The sequence below is a fragment of the Nothobranchius furzeri genome, chromosome 13 (assembly GCF_043380555.1).
Source record: "Nothobranchius furzeri strain GRZ-AD chromosome 13, NfurGRZ-RIMD1, whole genome shotgun sequence".
In the NCBI taxonomy this organism is placed as follows: Eukaryota; Metazoa; Chordata; class Actinopteri; order Cyprinodontiformes; family Nothobranchiidae; genus Nothobranchius; species Nothobranchius furzeri.
In genome coordinates, this window is record NC_091753.1 from 60,494,968 (window position 1) to 60,512,847 (window position 17,880).

At 47.6% G+C, this 17,880-nt stretch overlaps 2 protein-coding genes across 2 annotated transcripts; one reads left to right on the plus strand and one right to left on the minus strand.

Moving 5' to 3' along the window:
* Positions 1-4,241: 4,241 nt before the first annotated feature.
* Positions 4,242-6,920, plus strand: LOC107379767 (high mobility group nucleosome-binding domain-containing protein 5). The gene is made up of 4 exons (XM_015950675.3): positions 4,242-4,335; positions 4,526-4,665; positions 4,927-5,296; positions 5,421-6,920. Exons 1-4 carry the CDS (start codon positions 4,289-4,291, stop codon positions 6,820-6,822), a joined length of 1,959 nt encoding a protein of 652 aa, XP_015806161.2. The 5' UTR covers positions 4,242-4,288; the 3' UTR covers positions 6,823-6,920.
* Positions 6,921-7,061: 141 nt separating this feature from the next.
* LOC107379766 (DCN1-like protein 5) lies at positions 7,062-16,405 on the minus strand. Its single transcript, XM_015950674.3, has 8 exons — positions 16,281-16,405; positions 14,779-14,875; positions 14,536-14,701; positions 14,374-14,465; positions 14,186-14,294; positions 13,977-14,081; positions 13,755-13,857; positions 7,062-7,456 (listed from the first exon to the last, which is right to left on the minus strand). Exons 1-8 carry the CDS (start codon positions 16,354-16,356, stop codon positions 7,398-7,400), a joined length of 807 nt encoding a protein of 268 aa, XP_015806160.1. The 5' UTR covers positions 16,357-16,405; the 3' UTR covers positions 7,062-7,397.
* Between the last annotated feature and the right edge of the window lie 1,475 nt (positions 16,406-17,880).

Below are 17,880 nucleotides of genomic sequence, written 5' to 3' on the forward strand. Positions count from 1 at the left end.
GATAGATAGATAGATAGATAGATAGATGAATGTTAGGGATTTGGGGGATGTGACACCTGAAAAATTCTTAGCATACCCAGACCTGCACCCCCGATATTCTGCCTGGACCCCTTTGTAGGGCTGGCTAAATCCGGCCCTGCTGCCTCCTGGTTTGATGCCAGCCCCGACTTTCTCCACGCAGTTAATGCCAGATTTAAACACGCAACGGGCGGCTGCCAAACAAGCAGGACAGAGTCTGGTCACACTACTCTCCGGGCTGTGGGGGGTTCAGTAGTTGGGGTTGCTTGGCCCATCTTGCCTTTGCTTTAGCAACCCCTAGCTACTGACTGGTGCCGCCCATGCTTACAACGACTCAAGACTCAAGACAACTTTATTAGTCCCCGAGGGGCAATTCGAGACAGCATTGTGAAGCAGCCGGCACTGAAATCTCTAAATTCTAAAAACACAACCAATTTACACATTCGTAAAAACCATAAAACCTATACGCATTCATGTCATAACCTCTCATGTGAATGACCAACAATGAGTAAACCTTTGGCTCACACACACACAAATACACATGCATACATGTAACTACATGCACACACACACACACACATACCAGTAATGCACACGCCCCCTATCGGCACTATTAGGAAGAAGCACAGCTCTGGGAACAAAGGAACGTCTCCTCCTCTGTGTGTTACAGCATGGTCATCGAAGTCGGCGTTTGGAGGGCAGCCACTCCAAAACAGTATGAAGGGTGTGTGGTGGGTCTTTAATGATTTTCTGTGCTAAACTTCCTGTATGCTGGTCACATTGAGAAGTTAAGTTTCGCAGTGGTAGTCCAGTGATCCGAGAGCACACCTTGACGGTGCTCTGTAGACGGTTTCTATACTGCAGGCTGACAGAATAAAACCAACAGGGGATGGAAAATGTGATAAAACTCTCTATAAAAGAATAATAGAACGTCAGTAGAATGTCCTTCCTGACTCCAAACGAATTCAACTTCCTCAGGAGGTAGAGTCGCTGCTGGCCCTTTCTGAGGATGTCCTCAGTGTTGGAAGCGAATTTCAGGAGGTGATCAATGGTGGTCCCTAGATATTTATACTCTTCAACCAGCTCCACTGGCTGTCCATGAATGATGGTGGAGGCAGCGGTAACCAGCGCTCTCTGTTTGTTTGAGAAGGACACCACCACATGAGCCATCTGAGATGTGCAGCGTCGGGGTTGCAAGGCAGTGGAGTCTAACTACAGCTCCACGAGAATAACAAGACACCCTAAAACTAAAACTAACAATATAAAAATCTATCTGGTTTTCAGTAATAAGCCCGAACAAATGATTAAATCTTATCATTTCATCACTGGGATTTCAGATCATTGTTTCATATTATTTTCTAGAAAACTTACAAAATCACGGGTTAAGAATAACTTTTGTAGTTCATCTAATTGGAGATCCTTTCATGAATTTATACCAAAAAGTCAGCGACAAAATGTAGCCGAAGCATTAACTTCAGTTAACTGGGAGCCTTATTGTGTAGTGATGAGCCACAATTCTGACCCTGTCTGGGATGTTATATCAACGTACTCCACTAGAGGTCGACAAAAAACAAAGAAAACTTTTAATCTACCCTGGTTAAACAAAGAGAGCAAGAATCTAATGAAACAGGAGCTCAACTATTAAACTGTTCTTGAAAACAGGTCTAATATGAGGAACAAAGTGACTACAGGCTTGAGACAGGCCAAAGCAACATTTTCTTAAACATATAATCAATCAATCAATCAGATTTTATTTATGATGCGCTTTTCAAGCAAAGTGCTTTACAGAATTAAAACGATGCCAAATTCCCATAACAGTTTGAAAACATTAACAGACATATGCACACAGACACGCACGCACACACACACACTTCAGTAAAACTGTATATTTGGCTGAGTCCAGATGAGCCAAGTAAGGTAAGACAAGGAAACACCATCAGAGGAGCCTTCTGCCCCGGCAGCATCAGGTCTTCCTCAGCAACTAAATGATAAATGACCCGCACTCGTATAGCGCCTCTCAGAGTAAGGACTCCAAAGCGCTTTACACTACAGTGTATCATTCATCCATTCACACACACATTCACACACTGGTGGTGGAGAGAGAGAGAGAGAGAGAGAGAGAGAGACAGAGAGAGAGAGAGACAAAAATACACAACAAAACCAAAATATCACTGCACCAACAACATGAGGATATATAACAGACCCAAGGACGACCAACCCCACCGGGGACCCGACAAACACACCTGGGGCTTCACGTGTCACCCATACTTACGAACAGATCTGTTCTCCTACCATCTTTATGCAGATGACATCCAACTGTACATCTCCTTTAAGCCCCATGAGATGTCTAAGCTGCAGCTGTTACACACCTGCTTAAGCCGGGCGTACACTGTGCGACTTTTTCACTTTTTTGAGCCGATTTTCCGCTCGTGCGAGAATCCACGAGATCGGGGCGAGTTTAGCGCCGAGCGGTCGTGTACAGGGGGTTACGAGAGGCGATTAACACCACGTGACCAGCTGCCGATCAGCAGTCATGAGGTCGCACGGACCTCTGGCGTGTTTGATATTTTGCTCGTTCCTCGTGAGGGTATCGCACTGTTGAAGCGGCGCTGCGAGCAGCTGTGACCCAAAAAGTATCAGAACCGCTCACGGCGCATGCGCAATCCTGCATCAACACCGCTCCCCGCTATTTCCCTAATAACACACGCTGTTCGTTTTTGTTTCTACACGTTTCTTTTTACTCACGAAGATTGTGAAGAAAGCGTGTTTGTCGTGTTCATGTCAAATTAAACTGATCACAAAACACAGATTTACTTTATTTCGTTTTCCTCATCCAACCCCCATAAATCCCTGTGTGTCCTCCTGCAGCGCTCCCGAAGGACAACAGGCAAAACAAGACAAAAAAGTCTGACGTGTTGAGTAAAAACTGCTATTTTTAGCACATTTTTAGGTCTGACGTGTTGCTACCAGACGTACAGTGTGAGCAGTCAGGTCGCATCAGAGAACTGGGTCGTACAGTGTGAGCACACGACTCGTGAGATCTGCTCTGCGAGGAAGTCGTACAGTTTGAGCTGAAGCTGAGTGCTACGAGTGAAAAAGTCACACAGTGTACGCCCGGCTTTACACTCTATCAAAACCTGGATGGTGGGAGCTTTCTTCAGCTGAATGAAGATCAGACTGAGATCCTCATCTGTGCCCCAGACAAGCTGGTTCCCAAAGTCAGAGACTCTCTTGGTCAGCTTGCTTCTCACACCAAACCTTCTGTCAGGAATCTTGGCGTGACCTTTGACCCAGCTCTCACCCTGGATTCTCATGTCAGTTCTCTTGTTGGCTCTTCCTTCTTCCATCTCAGGAACGTTGCTAAGCTGAGTCCCATTCTGTCCCGCTCTGAACTTGAGACAGTTCTCCACACCTTCATCTCCTCACGCTTAGACTACTGTAACTCTCTTTTCACGTGTCTGAGCAGAACCTCCCTGAACCGTCTACAGGTGGTTCAGAACGCCTGTGCTCGGCTTCTGACCAAGTCCTCCAAACACACCCACATCACCCCGCTTCTCCTCCAGCTTCACTGGCTGCCAGTCAACTTCAGGGTTCATTTCAAGATCCTGGTTCTGGTCTATAGGGCCTTACATGGACAAGCACCATCTTACATTGGTGATCTTCTTAGTCCCTACACCTCCAGCAGGTCCCTGAGGTCCAGTGATCAAAGCCTACTGGTTGTGCAGCACCAGGCTAAAGGTCAAAGGTGACAGATCATCTGCTGCTGTGGCCCCCAGACTCTGGACCTCTCTCCCCCTGAGCCTGAGATCAGTGGACTCAGTGGTCTCCTTTAAACTCACCTGTTCAGGTTTGGTGGGACCGTCATCACCCTCTCCTGGTTCTGTTCTTTCTACAACCTCCTCCTCTCGCCCTTTCCTTACATTTCTAAATTGTTTTTCTAATTTCAACCATATTTTTAAATCCTCTTTTATATTTAAATTCTTTGTTCTTGTGGAGCGCCTCAAGAAAGATTTTTTTCTTTCAGGTTTATTAGATTAGTCTGGGGTTAGCTGGAGTAAAGAACAGATTATAAAGCAGTTTACCTGCTTGAACCACTTCTTCTCCATTAAAAACACCCTTTAACGCTGCGAGGTGGGAGGGTGTTTGCAGCTGTGCAGAAAGCCCATGGAAACAACCCCACTGTTGTTTAATTTTTAACACCTGGAGAGAAGATCCTGGAGTCATGTGAGAGGCTGCACTTTACTCTTCAGGAGGTGATTTAACCAGAAGCATGAGCTCACAGGCGGAGGACCGCGTCTGCATGTGGGGAGAAAACAGGTAAATGTCACTCATTCAGACTAACTGGCTGTGCTGCTGAATCAGGGCGCGAGAACGACTGAGAACCTTTGGTGTGGATGCTGTCGCTGCTTTAGTAGATGCTGATGAACACATGAATTTACCCCACTACGGACAGGCCTCCGTGCATGGTGCTGTGGAGCGTAAAACTGCTGATCCGTCTCATCTGCAGGTTTAACATGCTAACCAGGTGGTTAACATTCATAACTCTTCTGGGAAGTGCCGATTCCGTGACTGTAGCCCCCACCTGTAGGGTCAAAGGTGAACTTCTAGTACAGCTGTTGCTGCGCTGTGGAGAAGGAAAATCTGCAGGTGAGGTGGACTTTTTTTTACTGAATTAGTGATTTAGGCCTCATCAACGATCAGTAAAGAATCATAGAAAGCCATCCTGACCCTTTAATGACAGGATTAAGAGCTCATCCTCACTAATGCCTTTGAGCACCTCGTCTCAGGTTGGAGAGAGACGTTTGCTCCGACTGAACTATAATAATAAATGTGAGGTGCAACAGGTTGGTGCAGTAGTCTGTGAATACCAGACAGCAGCGCTCCACTACCATCTATATCTGGTTGTAGGGGAGGTCCAGTTCTGGCACACCCCCTTTGGAGACCTCCAGACTTCAGATCCCTCCTCTGACATGGCTCCGGTGTTTCTGGACCACGACGGGAGGCTGGTGATCCCCAGCTGCAGCACCCACCACGCTGGCCTGTATTACTGCATCCAGCACCACCCACATGGCTCCACGCTGTGGTCGTACGAGCTGCACGTAGGTCACCAGAACCAGAACCGCAGCCAGGAGGTCACCAGCAGGTTCAGGAGGAGCTTCAGGCTTGGGAAGGCGGTGGTGTCAGACGGGTTGTTTACAGGAGCCGTGACTGCATCAGTGCTGCTCACATTCACGGTGGGGTTCAGTGCTGGAGCTCTGGCGAGGACCCGTGTTGTCAGGTGTGTTTCCTACGATGCAGGTAAGGGTATCGCTCCACAAGCCCCGACGCTGAATCAAGAGTCCAACCTACTGTTTGTTTGAGTGAGAAATCAGTAAATCATTAACTCCCGTTACATCCTGTAGGTGTTTACTGGGCATCTCTACAGGGCTGCGGTTACCAAGGAAACGCCACTGCCAAACCGACATGCCAGACCACAGCGCTCAGGTCACCATAGCAACCTTGCCACTCATATATGACAACCAGGTCTTTGAGGCTGAAGCAATGCAAAGAGACTCTAAAGCTTGTGAGACCCCAGAGAAGAGCGTTTCCATGACAACCCCATCTCCCCCCGCCAAGCCCAAGAGAAGCTTCCGGCACAAACGACACGAGGAACAAGAGGCTACGGCATATTTAGAGGGACGTGGCCACAGGCAGGATGGAGAGGTGCAGGAGAAAGAAATCACTGAAGATGAAGAGACTGAAAGTGAAGTGGATGAAGATCGCTGTGAGCAGAAAGTTGGAGAGAGAAGTGATGAGAGACGGGAGGCAGCAGGTGAGCAGGAGGGGAGGGATGAGAGACGGGAGGCAGCAGGTGAGCAGGAGGGGAGGGATGAGAGACCGGAGGCAGCAGGTGAGCAGGAGGGGAAGGATGAGAGACGGGAGGCAGCAGGTGAGCACGAGGGGAAGGATGAGAGACGGGAGGCAGCAGGTGAGCAGGAGGGGAGGGATGAGAGACCGGAGGCAGCAGGTGAGCAGGAGGGGAAGGATGAGAGACGGGAGGCAGCAGGTGAGCACGAGGGGAAGGATGAGAGACGGGAGGCAGCAGGTGAGCACGAGGGGAAGGATGAGAGACGGGAGGCAGCAGGTGAGCACGAGGGGAAGGATGAGAGACGGGAGGCAGCAGGTGAGCACGAGGGGAAGGATGAGAGACCGGAGGCAGCAGGTGAGCACGAGGGGAAGGATGAGAGACCGGAGGCAGCAGGTGAGCACGAGGGGAGGGATGAGAGACGGGAGGCAGCAGGTGAGCAGGAGGGGAGGGATGAGAGACGGGAGGCAGCAGGTGAGCAGGAGGGGAAGGATGAGAGACGGGAGGCAGCAGGTGAGCAGGAGGGGAAGGATGAGAGACGGGAGGCAGCAGGTGAGCAGGAGGGGAAGGATGAGAGACGGGAGGCAGCAGGTGAGCAGGAGGGGAAGGATGAGAGACGGGAGGCAGCAGGTGAGCACGAGGGGAGGGATGAGAGTGAGGAAGATCAGAAATCTACAGGAACAGAAGAGAAAAGCAGGAAAAACAAAGAAAAGACGTCTTCTTGTGTTCATCAAAGCAACAGCCGCATCATCCGTCTCTATCAGTACGATGAAGACGGTCAAAGATTCAGCCACCTTCCAGAACCCGACTGTGAACACCCAGAACCCGGCCACAGGCTCAGACTGCGATCTAAAACACGCCTCAACGCCATCATGATGGCTGCTTCCACCGGGCCGACGGAGGTGGGAGGGTCAAAGCAGGAGCAGGAGGGGCCGCAACACTTCCACATGGAGATATGACCTCCTCCCGGGAGGAGCCGGGTCAGGACAGGAGTGCTCTCATCAGGAGGGAGACAGCCAAACTCCTCACATGACAAATGAAAGCTAACGTTTTACTGGCATGAATCACGAGGTTTAAGCGGCTAGTAGTAACTCACAGCTCTGATAGGATGTGACCGGCTACAGAAGCAAGGTCACAGAGGTCAGGCACAACAAATGACTCAGTGAACGTTTATGAAGTGCTTAGTGACGAGCCTGCAGGTTTGCACCGTTTATTTAGCAGCAGCTCATTGCCCCCCCCCCCCCCCCCCCCTCCTTTAATGATGGCATCCATCTGAACACAAATCAGGAAAAAAGGACAAATAAACAAATTCCACAACTTTTCCAGTTCCTTTTGTTTGGTTACTGAACTTCTCCATCTCTACGCTATCCCCATGATCCACTAACAGCTGGCTGCTAGAGTAGGCGGGTCCATAGTGATGAGTCAGCAGCACGCGTCATCCATGTTGGTGCTGACCAGACCAAACTACAGTCTCCATTCTTCTATGAGAAGTTTTACTTTGTAGTTTTCCTTTTGTCCTCCAGTCCCACGTGGTCTAGGAAGAGCTCAGTTTGCTTCTGTGCCATTCCACAAACTCGTCCAGCAGCACCGGCCCTGCAGACACAAACCGCTTCATCAGAATCTCACCAGAACAAGGAGCAGAGGCGCTGGTGGCCTCAACGCCGCTGTAGTGAATCTACACAAGCACGGTCACAAACATGGTCGCTGAACCCCTCCCCGCGGGTATCGTTCCTGGGACGCTCTGCCGGAACTACAAACCCGCATTACCAGAGGAAACGAGATGGCGCTAAACACCAGGCTCTGGTAGCTAGTCCTAAAGCTGAAGCGGTAGCAGCCGGCTGTTTCTCCTTCTCTGGTGTTACTGAGCGGAGAACCTCTCACACCGGTGTTCTGGTGATGAATGCGTGATGAGTGGAGGACCAGGGACGTGTGGCGGTTGGGTGAGACGACAGGATGGTCTGATGGTTGGTTTCGGTCTGAAACGGGTTGTCGCTGGAGGCTTTCAGACACGTGCATGAGAACCACTTCATTCATTCTCGATGTCGCCACGATGTATTTATAGCTGTATGTGGGTTTTGTTTTCCAAAAGCTCTAACTGTTGTGATTTAAGATAAACATATCTGCTATTACGGACCAGTCCGCTCTTATTGATGGAAACTAAATGACTAAAATACTATTAAATTAAAATGTTGTCAAATGTGCTTAAAAGAGAAAGGTGTAGCGTTGGAGAGGTCCAACAACAGAGGTCATCAGACATTCAGGTGTCCCGCAGGTCTCCTCTGCCAGGAATACCGGGTTCTTCCCAGCACCAAAACAATTCCACGTTTAACGTCTCCAGCTGCAACATCTGGAAACTTGGTCTAAATAATCTCATGCCGACATGGAGCCCTCCCGCTAAAGACCAGACTTCTCTTTAATAAAGATTTCTGTGGCTCTGCGGGTTGTTTACATCATGTTGTTGTTTCTAAAACAAAAACAAGCAGAACTAGCCAAAGGAATACCACGACTCATTATTACAACAGAACAAAAATATTCAAGCAAGATGGAAATGATTAAAAAGCTTTTTTAATGCAGTTCAACAGAGGCTGACCGGTGAACACGCGACTCGTACGCGTAACCATGGAGAAATGCACCAAATCCTTATTTTGTAAATATTGGGACCAGTTCAGCAAATAAAAAAGTTCAAATGGAAGTTAATGAACACATAACGGTTTATTAAGGACATGGATGAAAATGAAATCATTTCCATGGTAAAAAGATGTAAAGCCAAAAGATCCTGAGGGTTTTGATCAATAATAAAGAGAATGTAGTAAAGTTATACCAGAGTGATCTCTTCGTTCTCCCAGTCCTCCAAAATAACAGAAGATGTTTGTTTTCATAGAAAAATATGATTAAGTGAGCACCAGTTTGGATTTAGGCAACTATTAGCACGCTAGAGTGGATATCTTAAGCTATGTAAGGGTTAATTTACATCTAATTAAGGAACCGTAAGATGTAAGAGTCCATAGTGAATATGAAATCAATCTTACGGACCGCTGGGTACTTTTAACCAGAAGATTGGGACTTTTTATTGCAGGGATTATGTAACACTTGTATTAACTGAGCGACAAGAGAAGAGAGAGTCGCCTTTAAAACGTTTAAGAAGATTTATTTCTAAACAATTTTAAACAAGAATAACTCTAAACTCTGGGTGATGGATGGATCTGGTGTGAATGAGACGTGAGATGAATGGTGTGTGTGTGAGTGATGTCGTCATCAGAACTCTCGTATCCGGTGAAGCACGTCTGAGTGATGTTGTGATGTTTTGCTCTTAAGCTATGATCGGAGTTTCATAAACACGAGACGCCATGTTGTCGCTCCACACATCCCCTTCAGGATGAGACCTCCGTACCGATCCAGACTGCCAGGTCCTCGGACCCCCCTTCGGTACCGGAGCCGATGAAACAGCGTCAGCAGTACGACAGACTAGTCTTTGGATTGTCTCCAGGTAAAAAGCGACAGTTGGTTGACAGCGTCAGATGGAACCCCCTTTGGTTCAGTGAGTTCAGCTTTTATTCTGAAGGGAACCGTTGCTTGGTTGGTAAAATGCAACAGATTTTATCCAGCTTGTTGGTTCTTTGCTTAAAAAGGAAGTCCGGGTGGCCGGTCCGATACTTCTCTTAGCACGCGGTGAACTGAACTAAGATGGCGTTGGAACTGGTTTTATTCATCTGGATGTTTTGATTTGTGGTCGAATCAAAGTTGGCAGGTTTATAAACACCACAGAGACTATGCCACGCTTCAGAAAGGAAGGTTCTGATTGGATGAGTAAACAACGTGTCATGCATTTACATTATGTGTCATCAGCATGTCTAGTGCACTAGATTAAAGTCATATTACTTATTAAAGCATATTAATCATAACATTGTCATTTCAAAGATGGGTCAACATCTTATTATTGACTAACACTTTGTTTGATTGGCTTTATTAAAAATAGAGTTCTTTGTCTTCATTCTTCTCTTGGGCTGGAAAGGAAGCCGTTTAGAAGCAGAGCATGACCTTGAGGCCATACCTCATGCAGCTTAGTTCTGTGTCAGAGACATCTGAGGAGAGGGTAATAACCTTCGGTGGAATAGCTCCTCCATCACGTTACACCTATCAAGAATAAAAAACTGCTATAGGACGACGATACTAGAGTAGCTGAAGACCTGGTTTGATAGCAACTAATTAGGGTTAGTAAAACTAAAGGCACAAACAAATGTCTGATTACTATAATGACTGTATGGCCCCTGCCTGACCGGACCAGCGACGACCCAAACCAGGGTATATACAGCAATCCTTAAGTAAAATTTACTACTTTTTAATACTTTTTTTACTACCTTCAGAATTTTTTTAAAACCATCACAACACTAAATTGCAAGTGTTAATCACCGACCTATTTACACATATTTTAACATATATAACATACAAAAAACATAGACTTAGAGACTCAGTGATGTTGACAACGTATTGCATATATTTATTTTACTTAGAAAATAAGCCAGGCACTTCGTTTCAGCGGTTCAGACAGTTGACCACGAGGCCTGAAATGATGCAGAATGACCACTGAATATGACGTCATCATTATGTGACCGGATATGCTAAAGTAGGGCTGCTCGATTATGGCAAAAACAATAATCACGATTATTGTGACTGAAATTGAGATCTCGATTATTTAAGACGATGTTTCAATTTATGTAGATTTTTTTTTTTTTTTTAATTCAGTCATAAAACTGCTCAGGGCACAATCAGGGCAAAAATAAACAAGAAACAAGATGATCACTAAAAGAACTCCTGGTTCCCAGTATAAAAAGACTAATATACTTACAGCTCATAGTTTATGACCCAAGGGCTATAGACCTTGGTTTAACTCATGTAAGTCTAACCAGTACAGACCAAAATACCAATATCTTGCAAATACTGACAGCAAGAATTATACAGTGGCATTTATAACAAATACATGCAAATAAATTGATGTTCACTAAATTTTGCATAACATTTATTTAGTCATGTCAAGGTGCTGTAGGAGAGTGCACTAGCACCGTGTCCTCAGAGAGATTAGTTATTTATCAGCGTGAGGAACTTATTTCTACCTTATTTATAAACTATTTACAGGTCCATCAGTTAATGTAATAATTGTCCCAACCACAGCTGCACCCCCCACCCCCCAACCCGGTCTCACAGCAATCAGGAGCAAGCTGCACGTGTGTTTAGCACGCCGCAAGCGCACATTTAGCCGTTTTTATCGAGGAGTCCGCAGGTGCGGTGTGTGTGTCACTCACTCTGATTACTCCAACAGGGAACCGACTCTGAGAGCCGTTTCTGTAGCGACTGACACATCACTACATCATTCCCTTTCCTAATGTCCTGAAGAACGGTCCGGAGCGCAGGCGGAGTGTTTAGCTAACCTGCAGGAAACGTCGACGACAGTTATCCAGAAAGTAGCTAAGGGTTACCAGAGATGTTTCTGAGGTGTTCGCTAGGTACTTTTAAGATTCAAAAAGTCAAGAAGGGGGTCTGAGAAGCTGTTAGAAATAGCGTCAAAGTCGCTAAGTTAACTTGGCAACACTGGGAGGAGCGCTTCATTTGCAACTCAGGGCAGCGCAAGTGGGCAGAGCAAATAATCGGCTTGTTTTGTTTTTATAATCGTTCAAAACATTTCATTCGGAATATATTTCTATGTCGATGTTCAGAATACGACACCTGATAGTCTGAAAAAAATAATACCTCTGAGACCAAATTTAACACTTTTAATGGCCTTAAATTTGACTATTTTTATTTATCACTTTTTAATACTTTTTAAAACCCCGCGGACACCCTGCAAACCCATGTTCAGCTGCGTGGTCCTCCAGCCTCTGGGTGTCTAGGTGGTGTCCTGAACACAACCATAACATCAGTAAGACTGTTTTTGTTTCGGCTGTGTTGAGTTCTCATTTACCTCCGTATGTTTCGACCGTGACTATGGTCTTCATCAGAAGTGTCACAGGCGTGTGTGTTCTCAGCTGGTCTCCTGGTGGGCGGGACTAGCGCAGGTTAAAGTTAACCTGGTGTCATTTAGTGGCCTTAAAGAAGCCTGCAACCTCATTTCTTAGCTCTGCTGTTTTCCTTCTTTGACTTTGAGTCGGTATTTGTTTGGGTGTGACCGCATAGTTTAATCCTCGACTAAGACTTTCTGTGTGGTTTCTGTTAATGCACGCGATGGCTGGTTACACACCCACTTTTTGTCGTCTTTTGTCTTTTAGAGTTCCTTTTTTTCATATTTTTGAGGTTTTCCTTTGTTTATCGGTTCTTCGTTTCAATGAGCTCTTCTTCGTGGGAGGTTTTCAGATGTGTGTTGAACGATGTTTGTGTCGGTCCGGATGTTTCGTAAAGTTTTTAATCTCCTCTTGGGTTTGCGTGTTGATTCTCTCCAGTTTGACTGTGCATCGTATCCTTTCTATTAGCAATGCCTTCTTTGCTCTGTCAATCATTTTTTGTGTTGTTTGTTGGGATGGGGTTCTTGATGCTTGTGCGTTTAGGTGTGATGTTTTCATCTCAGCATCGCAGGTTGCATTTAGATGGTTCCGGAGGCGTGCCCGTGCTTTTCTAACCTCGCAGGTTGCATTTAGATGGTTCCGGAGGCGTGCCCGTGCTTTTCTAACCTCGCAGGTTGCATTTAGATGGTTCCGGAGGCGTGCCCGTGCTTTTCTAACCTCGCAGGTTGCATTTAGATGGTTCCGGAGGCGTGCCCGTGCTTTTCTAACCTCGCAGGTTGCATTTAGATGGTTCCGGAGGCGTGCCCGTGCTTTCCTAACCTCGCAGGTTGCATTTAGATGGTTCCGGAGGCGTGCCCGTGCTTTTCTAACCTCGCAGGTTGCATTTAGATGGTTCCGGAGGCGTGCCCGTGCTTTTCTAACCTCGCAGGTTGCATTTAGATGGTTCCGGAGGCGTGCCCGTGCTTTCCTAACCTCGCAGGTTGCATTTAGATGGTTCCGGAGGCGTGCCCGTGCTTTTCTAACCTCGCAGGTTGCATTTAGATGGTTCCGGAGGCGTGCCCGTGCTTTTCTAACCTCGCAGGTTGCATTTAGATGGTTCCGGAGGCGTGCCCGTGCTTTTCTAACCTCGCAGGTTGCATTTAGATGGTTCCGGAGGCGTGCCCGTGCTTTTCTAACCTCGCAGGTTGCATTTAGATGGTTCCGGAGGCGTGCCCGTGCTTTTCTAACCTCGCAGGTTGCATTTAGATGGTTCCGGAGGCGTGCCCGTGCTTTTCTAACCTCGCAGGTTGCATTTAGATGGTTCCGGAGGCGTGCCCGTGCTTTTCTAACCTCGCAGGTTGCATTTAGATGGTTCCGGAGGCGTGCCCGTGCTTTTCTAACCTCGCAGGTTGCATTTAGATGGTTCCGGAGGCGTGCCCGTGCTTTTCTAACCTCGCAGGTTGCATTTAGATGGTTCCGGAGGCGTGCCCGTGCTTTTCTAACCTCGCAGGTTGCATTTAGATGGTTCCGGAAGCGTGCCCGTACAACAAATCCATGAAGAAATGCGTTGTCAACTCATTTCTTCATAGATTTTATTGCAGCCCTGCTGCCCAGTGATGCGTTCACTGACCCATAAATAAATAAATAAATAAATAAATAAGCCACCTACTTTTCATAAATCAGCTGGTCTGCTGCTGAATATCCCTCCAGTCATGTTTTTGGTGCATCAATCATATCAAACCCTTTTCCCAAAAATAACCCGTGGAACTGGGAAAAGGTGAATTTGAATGTTTTCAAGGCTTTCAAGCACCAGAAAAGCTGAATGACGTTTACTGAGAATGATTCTTTTGAACCTGCAGCGATAAAGTTGTCATGATCAACACATGGTTTTGGTCCAAACGGGTTCGGGGTTTACTCACAGGCTCCATCTTCATCATAGTTACTGAGGTCGGGGCTGATGGTCCTGCTGAACTCCAGGACGTTATACCACTGGTCCTTGTTCAGGCCCTTGTACTTACACTGCTGTGGAGAAATAAGGGGTAGAAATGTTCTGACTCAACTTGGTGATGTTTACAGGAGGATCTCCCTTCATGATCACATTCTCTAGATAAATACTCAGAAACAAGAAAAGAGACGTTTACCTCCAGGAACTGCTGGAAGACAGGAAAGAGGGACCATGTCCTCCCCAGCAGCAGAGCCAGCATGGATGTAGCGGTGTCCATGTCCAGACTCCTCTGGTTCTTATCCTGATGGAAACACAAACATTCTAGAAACTTTGACTTTACCGACCGAGTCCAGAACCAGTAAACATGCAAACAAACATTCCTGTTGTTCATAAAACAATCCTCACCCTGGCGAAGTCAAAGGCGTATCTGAAGATGTTTTTGAAGACTACAGAATCACTGAGCTCACTCTGTAGGTAATCTAGTTTGCTCTGCAACCTCTCGGTGCCATCACACCTGTGAACAGACGAAAGCATGCACGTGTCAGCGCTAACATCAGATTCAGCTCAGAAGGAAAGCTGGAGCTAAGACTTACTGTAGCAGCGTCATGCCCCTGAGCCACTCGTCTTTTGTGAAGAAGCCCATGTTGGCTGCTTCTAGATGCCACGCTAAAACCAACATCAGGATCTGGAACGACAGGAGGACAACTTCAGCACGTTTGTGTCCAACAGGACCAACAGGAGGTCAGGGGACTCACGTTCTCTGGTTCCAGACCAATGTCTTCACAGAACGTCTCCATGGCCTCTGGACCAACCACCTTGTCCACTCCGGCGTACTTGTGGAACCAGGCCAGACACTTCTTACTGGAGAAGTGCTTATCAGAGCCGTTTGGCTTCACGCTGCAGATCTGAGGTCGAGTAAAACTAGGAGACAAACGTACTTTCGTCAACCAGGAATAACGTCTTTATCGGTGAAGGCAGAGCTCAAATGGGCAGTTTACCTTGTGATTTTACACTTGTGCTCATATTCATCTGAACCCGCCAGTTTCCTCTTCTTCACAGGCATTATGGGACTTTCACTGGACCTCATTAGCTGGGCTGGAAGGAAAAACAGCTTACAAAAGGTTTCCACAAGACGATAACACACGCCAGCGGAGGCGCCATACCTCGCCAGCCAGAGGTGCCATGCCAGCCAGAGGCGCCACGCCACGCCTCACCAGCCAGAGGCGCCACGCCACGCGGAGGCGCCACGCCAGCCAGAGATGCCATGCCAGCTGGAGGCGCCACGCCTCACCAGCCAGAGGCACCACGCCACGCCAGCCGGAGGCGCCACGCCACGCCAGCAGGAGGCGCCACGCCACGCCAGCAGGAGGCGCCACGCCACGCCAGCCAGAGGCACCACGCCACGCCAGCCGGAGGCGCCACGCCACGCCAGCAGGAGGCGCCACGCCACGCCAGCAGGAGGCGCCACGCCACGCCAGTCAGAGGTGCCACGCCAGCCGGAGGCGCCACGCCACGCCAGCAGGAGGCGCCACGCCACGCCAGCCAGAGGCACCACGCCACGCCAGCAGGAGGCGCCACACCTCGCCAGCCGGAGGCGCCACGCCAGTCAGAGGTGCCACGCCAGCCGGAGGCGCCACGCCACGCCAGCCGGAGGCGCCACGCCAGTCAGAGGTGCCACGCCAGCCGGAGTTGCCATGCCAACTGGAGGCGCCACGCCATGCCAGCCAGAGGCAGGTTCCTCTATCTCTATGGGAGTTTACTCAACAAAAACTAGCTGACATTTGTATTTATATAGACTTTAATCCAACATAGACAACAAAAACAGACATGTCAACACCAGTCTCCCAACACCTGAAACTTCAGGTTTTACTCCATCCGACACCAACGAGGGAGAGACAACTGCGTCACAAGATGTTTCAGCTCGCGCGCCTCGCGGTTCTTCAAACAAGCGACTAATTACAGACATCACCTAGAGCACGGATCCTTCCCATGAGCACTTCAAATAAAAATAAAGACACTGCTGGGGGAGAAAATGGCTAAATCTGGCGTTGGAAGCACCGTCGTTGTCCTTCTTGTTAACCGGAAACAGAAGAAATGACTAAAATAAAGTTTAAAGGCAGATGGTTTATGCCGCACAGCAGCGGGAAAGTCCTAAAGCGTTAGGAACGTTAAAGAGGAGCTGATGCTAGCGTTAGCCGCTCACGACCAGACCACGCTGATGAACTTAATCAGTAACTAAGTTAACGGTCAGACATCCTAACGACGGTTGACTGAGCCAAAGAAAAGCGCCTGCGTCGGTCCCGCAGGGCTAGAAGGTAACGAGGTTTATAGCAGCCTTCTTTTGCTAACATGCTAACGTTAGCGTCTCGCCGCGGGTTCCACATCTATGTCGTTTGTCTTCGTCGCTTCAGACGCGTTTTAACACAATATTAATAGATGTTAGCTGGTGAATCTAAAGCTGACAACAGGTGAAGACCGTTCATTCACAGCGAACACTTACTCTGTCCGCCCGGCTCTTCCCACGGACACCTGCTTCTCCTCCCGGAGCTCTCAGCTAGCCGGCCCGGCAGCGTCATCAGGAAGGTCCCGCCTTTCTCGTCTCTGATTGGCTGGAAGGTCTCTCCTACAATTGGCTAGTTCATAGAGGAAACTGTCGCAGCGTTGACCGCCAGATGCGTTTTTGGAAGACTTCCTGGAATATGGGAGAGCTGTCTATTGTTATTTAGTAGTTTCTGCTGTTTAACAACAGACAGCTACCGCTTATAAGCGTGACTCTCCCATATTCCTGTGAGAATGGACAAAGCTCCTCGGATGAGAAGCAAAATGTCTTCAAGAAACCAAAGAAGTCCAGTTGCTTTCCTTTGAACTTTTGGATTTAATCCACATGTGGACAATCTATTACAGCCTTTATCAAACATGTTCTAAATATTCTGAATTACATGGATTTTAGTCAACATGTCATGCAGCCGACTCAACAGAGGACACACCCTGGACTTGGTTGTCCACCAGTGTGTCCTCTGTTGTTGACCTGGCTGTCTCCTGCTACTACTGTGTGTTTTAGCATCTCCAGCTTTCTCCTGTTACCTCTGTGAGAACTAAGGAAGCGTCATCACACCGCTGAAGTGGCTGCTGGTTTTCTACACGCTCCCTGCCGCTCCGGTGCCTGCCTCCTGCGATCTTATTGTCGATGATTTAACAGTAGACTGAAATCCGCCCTCGACCTGCTCCACTACAGTTAAGAAGCTACAGTTAAAGCGTGCATCGCTGTGGAGAAATGAAGAGCTAAAGAAACACTGCAAGGCAGCAAAAAGAAAAGGGAGAAAAGATCAAATTACAATAAACCATCAAATATATACAGAAGTACTTCAATCATGTGATACAGCATTAAGAAATGCATTTCAGACAATAAAACAATGCCGCCATAAGCATACGCACACTTCAGATGCTCTCTGTGAGGAGTTTGCAGCCCACTTCAGAGGGAAGGTAGACACCATCAGAAGTACTATTTATCCTCCCTAGGTAGTGAGGTTTCAGACTAATCTGAATGTGTGTCTATACCAGAGGAAACACTGCTAGTCCTGTCCTGGTAGAGCTGAGACTCTCCTCGGTGAGGCCCTCCACGTGTTCTGGACCCAATCCCTCTACATTTATAAACACTTCTATGGATCTTTCAGCGATGAGTCTTTCCTGCTGCCTTTAAATGGAAGTGGTGAGGCCCTGTTTAGATTTTAATGACTTAAACAATTATCCATCGGTGTCTAACTTACCATTCTTAAGCTACATGTTAGAAAAGTTGGTTTTAAATCAACTAAATGATTTTATAAACACTCATAATGTCCTAGAGACATTTCAGTCTGGCTTTAGGGTGAACCACGGCCTTTCTGAAGATTTTAGATTAAATGATGGTAAACGGGAGGTGACTGTGTTGGTTCTACTGGATCTAAGTGCTGCCTCCGATACAGTAGACCGGTGGTTCCCAACCTTTTTTGACTCGTGGGCCCCTGAGCCATTTTCTTGTACCACGAGTACCCCCTTAGTCAAATGTGTTGATGATTCCCCAAAAGTAGAACGCACAACTGATGGTTAAATGAAACTAATTA

Bases quoted from the DNA above. Each gene is read 5' to 3' on its own strand.
- LOC107379767 (XM_015950675.3), top strand. From the start codon at position 4,289: ATGAGCTCACAGGCGGAGGACCGCGTCTGCATGTGGGGAGAAAACAG. The intron at 4,666-4,926 runs GTGAGGTGGACT...ATCTGGTTGTAG, and splicing joins TGGAGAAGGAAAATCTGCAG to GGGAGGTCCAGTTCTGGCAC. The intron at 5,297-5,420 runs GTGTGTTTCCTA...TACATCCTGTAG, and splicing joins GCGAGGACCCGTGTTGTCAG to GTGTTTACTGGGCATCTCTA.
- LOC107379766 (XM_015950674.3), bottom strand. From the start codon at position 16,356: ATGACGCTGCCGGGCCGGCTAGCTGAGAGCTCCGGGAGGAGAAGCAGG. The intron at 14,702-14,778 runs GTAAACTGCCCA...TTTGTCTCCTAG, and splicing joins CACAAGTGTAAAATCACAAG to TTTTACTCGACCTCAGATCT. The intron at 14,082-14,185 runs GTGAGGATTGTT...TGTTTCCATCAG, and splicing joins ACGCCTTTGACTTCGCCAGG to GATAAGAACCAGAGGAGTCT.